The sequence below is a fragment of the Salvelinus sp. IW2-2015 genome, linkage group LG28 (assembly GCF_002910315.2).
Source record: "Salvelinus sp. IW2-2015 linkage group LG28, ASM291031v2, whole genome shotgun sequence".
Taxonomy (NCBI): Eukaryota; Metazoa; Chordata; class Actinopteri; order Salmoniformes; family Salmonidae; genus Salvelinus; species Salvelinus sp. IW2-2015.
In genome coordinates, this window is record NC_036868.1 from 32,604,881 (window position 1) to 32,616,581 (window position 11,701).

Here is an 11,701-nt window from a genome sequence, read left to right on the forward strand (position 1 = left end):
TTGTGTATATTTGTATTATATCGTATTTTGTAAATTGTGTGAATCCCTTTCTTTTTTGTGGGTGGTTTATGATTTGTTGGCCCTAACATTTGTTTGTCTATAGTTTTTTTTCTCTCACGGTAGTTGGACTTCACAATAACATAGTTCCTCTTCTGTTGTCATTCAGGACAGGAGGATAGACTACAGATGCTTGCTGGCTCTGTTAAAGTCAAAGTCATGTCAGTGACTCTGCAGCTAAGTATGTTCTTGGATTATTTCTCTTCTCGTGTTTTCATTAATATGTGAGGCAATCATTTGAGGAAACAATACAAGTTAGTGTTGCAACACAAGTTTTATTCAGAGTAAGAGATGTCAACACCAGCGTGATAAAAATCGTACAAACKTCACAATTTCAAATGAAATATCACAGCAACTTGTGATCTTAAACATACAAAATTAAAGATCAACAAAAATCATGCCATGTGGTACCAAAATTAAGTTGGAAAGTTTGCAAGAGGGAGAGAGGGCACAGGGGAAAGGATAGAAGGAAATTAATGTTGTATAAAATCCTTTCATCAAAGCATTACTCAAAATAAATCGTAATTGTAGCAGTTTAATCGATTGATGAATTCACAAATATTCATATGAAAATTCTTCTGCACTCTAGCATGTGACATGTTAGTGTTCTCTATGTAAATAATCACAGATAACCTTTTACATTTGTTATTACAATATGTACTGACTGTTGGTGAGTAGGACATTTGTGCTTAAAATTCCCATTTCCTTTGTATCAGTAAGAATAATTGACTAAAGAAAATAGTACAAGCTGTCGATCTATCTATAGCGTTACTTTATTGGCAAAAAGCTGCAGACACAAAGCTTTAGACACAGGCATATGGAGTCATATGGAATGTGGACCTCAAGTCTAGTAGGAGGTYCAAAGAGATGCTTTGAAGTGTGAGATCAGGTCAATGACTAGCTAAGCCTATAGCACCCTCATGTTGACTATCTAGAAGGGATGTCTGAATTGAACTTGACTCACTCAGCCCTAAGTCTCGCGGCTGCATTTAGACAGGTAGCCCAATTCTGATATTTCTTTCACTAATTTGTCGTTTGACCAATCAGATCAGTTCCCGAAAAGATCTGACGTGAAAAGATCTATGTGATTGGTACAAAAGACCAATTACTTGAAAAAATATCAGAATTGGACCGCCTGTCTAAACGCAGTCCTGGACTTCACACTCTAGGCTACTTCCAAGGACAGTACGTCTTAGATACTGTTGCCATATACAGTCGTTTAAATTCAAATAATGATCTCTATGTATTGATATAATTGGGACATACTCCCCATGATGTGCATGCACAATAAACTGTATTAAGAACACATTTATAATCCATTATTAGAGTCATCTTCAGCAAGTGCATGTCACATGGTTATGCCAATTTGTATAGGAAATGTAATTATTAATAAGTAAATACTATGTAAGGGTAGATTTGTTGCAGTTGGCTGATGATTAAAAGGTTATGGCATTATAGGGGGCTGACATTGACACTCACATTGCATTATAATGGTGTTTTTAAGTACTATGAAAACATTTATTGAGGGTGTCTCATAGAAAGGGATAGCAATTTCCTCATGAAATTGTCATCAATCATAGAAACGCTAGTAAATCGTGGACCACTATTAGCAATATCACTTCCGTTATTCTTTGCTGTTATAATAGATATCAATAAAGTKTTTTACCAATAGATCCATTTTTAGGACAGAATCAGAAAGCAATCCTTAGGTCGTGTCATGTTGTGTGGCTCAGACACATACTATGCATGATTGCAAAGACATTTCTACTGAACAAGTGCAATAATATACTATGACAAATGGGGGACATTGACCCTGTAAGTCCAGCGCATCAATCAGCCTTTATAAAGATAACTTTTCTACAAAACTTCTGACCATCAATTTGACCCTTCAAGTACCTCTAAGTTTCAATMAAAACATCAAAACAAAGRTGTTCCTGTGCAAAATCGAACATGAGAGAACGAAACTCATAAACTCATCCATCTTTCATTTTGGAACTGATCGCCGCATGATGAATCCCGAAAACATGATTGTATTAAAAGATTTATACAAAACTTAATACATTTACATTTAGTAAAAAGATTTATCAGCTCTGCTAATTTTATTTATAAGAAATTGCATATACCCAAACTTTTTTTTCCATATAGATTGCATCCCATATCTAAACAAGTGATTTAATCATTGTTATACCAATATTGCTGATAAGTTGACCTACTAGCTATTCAATAAGATTTACGATTAAAATAAATTAGTCACGCTAGATTGTCTCCTACATTTCCCATAGCCATTGGTCATCCCGCTCTGTGTTTGAAATGGAAATAGTTTAACAGCACAGATTACTAAGACTTTTTATTTCTAACTTAATGAAGTACAGTCCATTCTAGATGATGGGAGTTGCACCACTTAGTTTCCGTCTCATGATGTTTGAAATTTGTCATATTTATACATAGTTTCTTCTCGTACTTTATTTAAACATAGACATTATTATTAGTCTCCACACAGACCACTGAAGACAAAGAGTTTTTTCAAACATTGTTACAAAAATCGATACATTTACATCCATTAAACAATCTTCACACCAAAGGTCTTTTTTTGTATTCTATTAAATCACAAAAAGAAACGCTTATCTAAAAATGATTGCTCCTCACATTGCCCTCATCTGGCTCCCGACCCATGGGACTCAGTTTAGTCCTTTTTATCAATAAGCGTTCAAATAATGAATGAAACAAGCGTACAATTAATAAATACATATACACAAAAATGTGCATACATTAGCAGCTATAAACAGTACATCGCGTTATATTAGGTCATATGAAAATGTACAAAACGTGTATGTTCTTTTAAACTTTTGCCATTGGGAACTATTTTTAAAGCAAGGCAAAAATATCATAACCATGGAGCTCAGAGCATAACAGTGTAATAAAAGAAACATGATGGTAATTTACAGCAGCAAAAAAAATCCTGATCCATTCTCTCTTTTGACCCTTTTTCGTTGCTTTAACATCATTTGATTTAGCCTCTGACAGTGCCTTTTTCGCAGGTAGATAGGCTACTACACTTGGATGCCTTGCACCGCTTGTTTGATGTTCTCCAATAGGGCCTTGTTCTCTGGACTCTGGTATTGGTCCTGATGGGTGTACATATCTGTCAAAGTATTCACATAACTATCAAAGTTGTGTTCATTCATTGGCTCCTGTGAGGGGAAAAAGACTCCAATGAGGAAAATGGTACATACGCAATTCAGTCGGATTTCATATTGACGATCAATTCATTTTCTTTCAAAGAGAAGGGAAGGGAGGGAAAGAGAAATTGTTCAGGGAAGGACACTGACAGCTGCAAACATTGTAAGGACAGTATGGGCACTGGGGTGTATACAATACTTCATCAATTTCATAAAATGTAACCATTTACATAGTCCTATGTACACTACAGTTGACCTAACGCAGCTCCAAAACATGCAAAGTCCGTGTAGATTGATTTTAGCAACTCATAGAAGGCATGATGGTTGATGCTTATCTCATGGAGACAAAATTATGACTGACATCACATAAATAAACTAATATAATGTGTGCAGCTAGTGAGATGTAGGAGTTTTGGGAGCCATTTCTCAGATAGGAGCACACACTGTAACAGTAGCATGAGCAGACAGACAGACAGACAGACATTGAATATGCAATAGCAGACTGAACATACTCGCTTCCTTGACTGTGACTGTGTTATAACTGTGTAAATATGGCTTGTGGTGTTACTCCATCACGGCCACTTCCTTGTCAGCAACAAAATTCTTCTAAGAAGCCACAAAACGTCTCTCTAAATATGACCAAACCATTGAATCGTCGTATAACGCAGCAACATGTATGGACAATTGTGATGCATAAACACCACAGAGAGTGTTCACGAGTATAGGAGGAAGACTTAAGGGAGGAGATGATAGTGCAGAAGAAACGGATAATAATTAGACTATGAAAAGGAGTCTCTTACTCTGTGGGGCATCTGTAAACAGCAGCTATGTTTAACTGGGGCCTCTTTCTGTGGCATCGGTTTCTACAGGAAGAGGTGTGAAGAGAATAGAGATAGATATAATTCTATTAGCCTGCTGTAAAAAAGGGAGCAAAATTCTAGCCTGGTCGCAGATATTTTTGTGCTCTCTTGCTAATAGTTATTTTCATGACGTTTGGCATAACAATGACTATAGCAGTTGGCTATAACACAAACAGAAATGGTTCCAGGCTAGCAAAATGCTTTATAACYCTACTAAAACGTGATCCCCTCACATTAATGGTTGGACAACAGGGAGCCATATTCAGAGGGAGAGATTTCATTCATTACTAAGCAACTTTGGTGCCTTTTACATCAAGCAATATCCAATCAGCCCTGTTCTTATTCATACGCAAGAGCTGTAATTGGATAATGCAGGCACATGACACGTCAAGGCAGCCATGATTTATTTCTCAACTGAAACCAAGCAGGGGGGAGTGTGTGTGTGTGTGTGGGGGGGGGATTATTAGATTATTAGTCTGTTACAGGAAGTGTTGTAGCACAGAAGCATATGAACTGCTGAGAAAACAAGTGACAAACAGAAAGCAGCAGATGAAACAACCCAACTATGTCATTGCAGTCGGCCCTTGTGTTGCAATGATTTTTCAAGCACATAACAGGGTAAGAGATGTATTTTTTCCCCCGAATTCTTTATGTGTTCTGTTTAAATGGCATCAACAAACAATCAATATGGAAATAAACATATCCAATTTGGTAGAATGAGTGGAAAAAGCCACTACCATGATATGACCATGTCTTGTTTTCACTYATGTTACGTTGACTAATTTACTCCAAATGGCCCTGGGTTTCAACACTTGCAATCATGGAACGTCAAAGTGGCATGCTTTCAAGTGTGCCATCTAGTATCTTTGACAACATAGCCTTTTTACCTAACCCCACGTCCTATTTCCCCATAAACCCGTTCTTGATTCCTATGGCATCTTAGTTCGACTTGATACAGTGCTTGTCCGACAGTAACTGTTGTAGGCTAAGTTGTGATGGTACTTACCATATGTGGGAGCTGGATATTAGCTAAGCTGTTGATGAGAGACTGGCTGAGGTTGGCTAGTTCRTGCAGTAGGGAATCATTCTGCTGCTCAATAACTTTGTTCTCCTCCTCTATGGACTTCAGGTTAGTCTCCATAGTGGTGATCTGGGAAAGGAGAGAAAGAAGTGCATTGAAGTTGATGAACCAGAGTGACTGACTGTTTGACAACTGACAACAGCGGGTTCTGTCTGACAACGGAGGGACTTCTTATGGATCCTTAAAAATGTACTGCGCTAGTCATATCACAGTTACTTGGGGGGATGAAACATCAAAATCAAGTTAAATGCATTTGATCTAAGCTTTTAATCCAGCAACCTGTTTCAAAATTTGCCCAAATTTAGCATGACTGATTGCCCTATAATAATTAATGAATGAATCTCCATTAAGTAATGCATGAACCTTACTTGTGTCCTAAGTTTGATCATGTCTGATTCCACTTGATTGTTTGATTCRTTTAGATCTTTGATTTCTGTATCCAGCTGTTTGATGTCCTCATCATTTTCTATTCCTAGAAAAGGGGAAACATAAAATGCACTGTGGATTCAGCTCGAATATGTTTAGATAAAACCAGGAAGTGGCATAGTCAAGGGGCATTCTGACTGGTATTTGTGCCTGGTTATTACCTTTGCTTGCTCGTTGCTTGATTGTTAACATTTCTACCCCAGTCATTCTGGCTTTCTTCATGGCTGAGGTGGCACGGGGGCAACCAGAAAGACTGAGGAAAAAAGGCATATACACKACTGGTGAATAAAATCATATTACTCCAACCCTGCTGGTCTCAACCATAATTGACATTATTGATCCAATACTTGGTTACATTTAGACACAGTTACATGTAGACACATCTACACCAGAGCCATGCAGAGCGCCACCCACCTCCGATGGGTCAGGAAGCTCCCGCTGACATGTCCTGATCCATCGCAGCCCGGGGTCGGGCACGACATGCCRTCTGTCTTCCCGGACTTCCATGCAAACTGGGAGCCGTTGACGTAGCCATCYTTCTGCCGCTTGGCCGCCAGGGGGCAGCCCGACGCGCTGCGGTGGGACGCGTACTTCCCCGTCACGTGACCCTGTCCATCACAGCCTGGGACTGGACACCTGCGGAGAGGAGGGGTCACAAAGGTCAGTCAGGTCACGACCTCGCTCTCCTCACTTGCAGCACACCTGTCCCTGGTAAATGTCATCCACACAATACAAAGACAACTAGAAAAAGATGAGCTACTCTAATGAAAACTGTCTCCGGTTTATAGACATTTACTCGTGGTTCTACATTGTCCTTCAGAGTGACATTTGGGCTGATTAGAACTAGCACAGTGTGTCTGCGGGCCGATCCACCCCGGCAGTGGAGAGGTCAGTGTTAATTATGACTGCAATGTTAATGATGATGGTACATCCAGTGAACCTCRCAGGGATAGAGGTGGCAGCAACAGCTGTGCAGAGATTGGGAGGTGATTGGTGAAAGGACACATAGTGAACTTTAGATGATTTGCGGCAAGGTCATATGCGCTTAACATTATGGCATTCCTTAAGTGGTGGAAAGGTAACCTTTACTGTACTGTACCCACTAGGTGTACTACACTGGTTGTAGAGAATCAGAGGKGAAATGCATGACTATGACTTCAAGAGAATACAGATGTAGGATCTTAATTTGATCACTCTTTTGTTGCTGAGAATTTTCCTGCATGGCAGGAAATGCAAGCTTGCAGTGTATTCAASGTTTAAAAAGGCTTCTAAAGTTTGTACTTTTCACTTTAAAATGTCAGACYTGATTTKCCCTTGTGAAAAATGTATTAAACCCTACAAAAAATGTCCATTAATTATAATCTACATAATAATTCACATTTCCTGTTGCTGCGGGATTATTTTCCTGCTGTAGCAAACTGGCTCAAATTAAGATCCTACATCTGCATGTTGACAAATTTACCAAGATGCTATACTACTATCCGTTCCAACCCTCACCTAATTGGCTCCTGGTCGTCCTTGTCCTCCTTGCTGTGCAGTATCTTGATCCCGCTCTTCTTCGCCCGTGGACAGCCTGACAGACTAGAGGGGAAAGGTCTTGTGCAGTTCACTACCATCTTAAGAGTATGAGTACAACATCAGTACATTTGCAGTTCATCAAAAGACAAATCACATCTCAGAATGATAGCTCTGTAAAGTTGGTATCAGATGGTTTCAAGACAAACCATGTAACCTATACACTACTGTTCAAATGTTTGGGGTCACTTAAAAATGTCCTTGTTTTTGAAAGAAAAGCAAWTTTTTTGTCCATTCAAATAACATCAAATTAATCAGAAATACAGTGTAGATATTGTTAATGTTGTAAATGACTATTGTAGCTGGAAACAGCTGATTTTCTTTTTAATGGAATATCTACATAGGGGTACAGAGGCCCATTACCAGCAACTTCTGTGTTCCAATGGCACGTTGTGTAGCTAATCCAAGTTTATCATTTTAAAAGTCTAATTGATCATTAGAAAACCATTTTGCAATTATGTTAGCACAGCTGAAAACTGTTGTTCTGATTAAAGAAGCAATACAACTGTCCTTCTTTAGACTAGTTGAGTATCTGGAGCATCAGCATTTGTTGGTTTGATTACGGGCTCAAAATGGCCAGAAACAAATATCTTTCTTCTGAAACTCGTCAGTCTATTCTTGTTCTGAGAAATGAAGGCTATTCCATGCGAGAAATTGCCAAGAAACTGAAGATCTCATACAACACTGTGTACTACTCCCTTCACAGAACAGTGCAAACTGGCTCTAACCAGAATAGAGAGAGGAGTGGGAGGCTCCGGTGCACAACTGAGCAAGAGGACAAGTACATTAGAGTGTCTAGTTTGAGAAACAGAAGCCTGACAAGTCCTCAACTGGCAGCTTCATTAAATAGTACCCGCAAAACAGCAGTCTCAATGTCAACAGTGAAGAGGCGACTCCTGGATGCTGGCCTTCTAGGCAGAGTTCCTCTATCCAGTGTCTGTGTTCTTTTKCCCATCTTAATCTTTTATTTGTATTGGCCAGTCTGAGATATGCCTTTTTCTTTTTAACTCTGCCTAGTAGGCCAGCATCCTGGAGTCGCCTCTTCACTGTTGACGTTGAGACTGGTGTTTTGYGGGTACTATTTAAGGAAGCTGCCAGTTGAGGACTTGTGAGGCGTCTGTTTCTCAAAGTAGTGCTTTTCTTTCAAAAACAAGGACATTTCTAAGTGACCCCAAACTTTTGAACGGTAGTGTACATGCATATACGGTAACAAATGACTATCAGAGCTCAGTGAAACTGAAAACAGAGAWGTCTAAACAATCCACACACCAATACAACTGTCAGGTATGCACTACAAAATAGGTAATATACTGTATATGTATCTATGCATCACTGTCTTCTACAATCTGAAATGTTAGGGGCTGCTGAATATCCTGCGTGGCTTTTTGTCATTATGATGGGTTGCAAGCTACCTCCTGTGCGAGGCGTAGTTCCCAGTGATGTGTCCAGACCCGTCACATGCCGGAGTGGGACACCTGGGACAGAGGGGACAAGGAGAGTGACTACAGGGGACAGGGTAATACCAAAGCTGACAGCATCAACACTTATCAGGCTATTGGTCTGCTAGGCTACGTAAAGACTAAAATATAGAATGCACAATTGTCTCTATCAGAGACACTGGAGAAATAGGGTTMTGCTTACTTGAGGTCTTGGGCATTGGTTGTCATCATACTGCGGATGCTTTTGTCAGCTAACTGGCAGTTTGAGAGACTAGAGAACACACAGACATACAATGATAACATCAGATGTGGAAAATGGTCGGTAGGTAAAGAGGGTATACTGAATGTCAAGTCGTAAAAAGGAGATGACAAAATAAGCTTGTTTTGGTCTTACGTGATGAGTTCCTTCTTGCCCTCCTTGCAGACGGAGTACTTGTGTTTGGGGCTGGGCATGGTCACGTCCCCTCCATAGTGCTGCTCATCCAGAAGGTCCTGGAATGGGTCCAGGTCATCGACCTGGTGGAGGGATGAAAAAAAGGAAGACTACATCATGTCATCAGGTAGCCTATGACCATAACATTGGCATATTCACACATCCTACATTTTTTCAATTAGTACACGATTACAATTYGTACTCATATTCACATCCCACACATCTCACATCCCCATTTTTTTTCAATTACTCAGCAAGATCCAATTTCTTGGTATCAAGCAATACCGAAGAAACGCTCTCCCCTCAATCTCAATGCTCATGCCCCGCTGAAAATGTTTCATCCATGCCTTATTAGCAAGCCCAATCACGGTTACGACTACACCCCTTCAACTTCAAGCTTTTTCATCTGACATTGCAAGTGTATCAATTTACTGCATGGGTTGCTTTGTGTAATAGCAGAGATTCAAAGTGCAAYGTGTAAAGATGATCTATCAGGCACTAACTATATAATGCTGCTGAGCCTTAATGTATCTCACAAACCATGAATCCACAATTGTGTGCGTCAATCAGTCACTGGGTGAATCTCAAATGTATTTCCTTGATTCCACTTCTCCTCTTTCCTTTCCTCCTTCTCAGAGGGGAGGAACCTCAGATCTTCTGCTCCAATGTGCTTTGGGAAGGAGACGATGAGGGAGGATGTGAGGTATCAAGGAAAACAATTGAGATTCACTCATTGAGTCAATGCAGTACCGGTAGCATCCACTAGATGTCAGTGAAAGACTATCAGTGGATACTGGATACCCCCCCAAATCAAATCACCATTACCTGTGTGCTGCCGGTCTATGGCTCATTAAGGAATATTGAACACTCGCAGAGAGTAAAATATTTTCTGGATAAGCCACCTTTGAATTGTGCCTCCACTGCAAGAGACCATTGGAATATAATAGAGGACTATTCTGTTCAATAGATTTCAATTTTGAACACAAAAACACATTACCCCATAACTACATTACCCATAATGCTGCGGCCCTTCCCCATACCTCTTTGTGATCGTCGTCAGTGATGCGCTTGATCTTGGTGTAGTCCACTGGYAGGTCCCAGCAGTCGGCCTCACTCATCTGGTAGCAGCGGCTGCTGTTKAGCAGGGCCTGGCGCTGGGGGGACATGGGCTGCAGGGGCGTCAGCACCGTGCCACTCCCCTCAGGACCCCCAGGCTGCCCACGGCTCACACTCAGGTCCAGGGTACTGTTGTCATCCACGTCCCCATCAGGACTCTGTCAGAGAGAGGGAGATGGAGGGAGGGATGAAGAGAGAAGGGGGAGAGTAAGGTAAATAGAATGAAAGAAAGATGAGAAGGAGAAGAGAGCAAGGGAGCACGATAAATAGATTGTAGGAGGTAAAGAGGAGAGAGAGAGAATGGAGAGGGTTGATAGAGGGAGAGAAGCAGAGAGAGAAAGCGAGGGAGAGACTAATTACTCCTCCTCTTTGGCCCACTCTGCAGCCCGCACTGTGGTGGAGAGGAGATTAATGTACAACACAGGGAATATCCCCGCGGCTCTCTGATGATGATGATGATGATGACGATGGTGCACACAGAGACAGACTGCGCCAGAGCAAGACCATGTCCTCACAGAGAGGTCACTCTCTCTTGCCTCTGCACAGGGGGCATGATTACTAGAAAGAGACCGAGAGAGGGAGTGTGAGAGCGAGAGAGAGAGAGAGAGCGGCAACTGAAATGCTCATTGATCCATTCCAGGCTGTCTTAAAAAGCCAAGGGCTCCAGTCCACCGCGCCCAATGCATCTCTTTGTCTCACAGTGTTAGATACTATACTGCTCTCATGGCTGTGCGTGCCCTGCACCGGGGCTCTAAATTTAAAAATATATATTGGTAGCACCGGTGCACCATTGGTAGCATAACATCAAATTTAGGAGCACCAGAAAATACGGTTTTATTGTATCTACTGAGATATAGCCTATGTGAATTCTAGTTACTTCTGAAGCACATRTTGTGCTYTAGATAAAAAAAAAAAAATGTAACCATGTAAATACATTTGTTGACATAAAGAAAGCTAAAACGTTGATACAAATACTTGTCATTGAAATTAAAAAGTCATTYGTGGAATATTAGGTTTCCACATTGTGTAAAAGCACTATTTTCCTATTGAGATGCATTGCATTGAATATTGTGCACTGTCTCTTTAAGAATGTCAAGTTTGTGATGATGACATGCAAGATATCTGACATGTATTCATTGCCATGACCATTGAGCTCCTCAAGAAGCTATCCCCTTTCCTTTCTTTCTGTCCCCAAATGTTTGGATATACTGGTAAAGTTACCAGGTTGTTAGCTAGCTATTTAATGAGGTAACAAACTGCGGCCCGCAAGTAGTTTTAGAAAGGCCCACGACATGGCTTGTGAATGTAAAATATATATATATATATACTGTATATATTTAGGATTTTTTTTTTTTGCAGGGAGATCCCAAATTAAAACTCCAGGTCAAACAGCAAATTATTTTGCCAAATTGGTCGCTCTTTAGAGCAGGCTGTACCCCATAATGCAAGGAATGTGCCACACACAGAATCACAGGATGCCAGGTCAGACTGCATTATTCTGTAATAAGCAAAGCAGCAAAGCCTAAATAATATGG

General features: G+C 40.5%; 1 protein-coding gene across 1 annotated transcript in view; it reads right to left on the reverse strand.

The window, feature by feature from the left end:
• Window positions 1–312: 312 nt before the first annotated feature.
• Window positions 313–11,701, reverse strand: part of myt1la (myelin transcription factor 1-like, a) — a 53,270-nt gene continuing 41,881 nt past the window's right edge. Inside the window, exons 13-23 of the mRNA XM_023973918.3 lie at window positions 10,091–10,324; window positions 9,012–9,133; window positions 8,820–8,888; window positions 8,591–8,653; window positions 7,101–7,184; window positions 6,018–6,239; window positions 5,765–5,856; window positions 5,546–5,649; window positions 5,103–5,246; window positions 4,037–4,099; window positions 313–3,248 (exon numbers count right to left, since the gene is read on the reverse strand). Coding sequence (XP_023829686.1) covers window positions 3,108–3,248; window positions 4,037–4,099; window positions 5,103–5,246; window positions 5,546–5,649; window positions 5,765–5,856; window positions 6,018–6,239; window positions 7,101–7,184; window positions 8,591–8,653; window positions 8,820–8,888; window positions 9,012–9,133; window positions 10,091–10,324 — 1,338 coding nt within the window. The 3' untranslated portion in view covers window positions 313–3,107. The remainder of the gene's footprint in view (window positions 3,249–4,036; window positions 4,100–5,102; window positions 5,247–5,545; window positions 5,650–5,764; window positions 5,857–6,017; window positions 6,240–7,100; window positions 7,185–8,590; window positions 8,654–8,819; window positions 8,889–9,011; window positions 9,134–10,090; window positions 10,325–11,701) is intronic.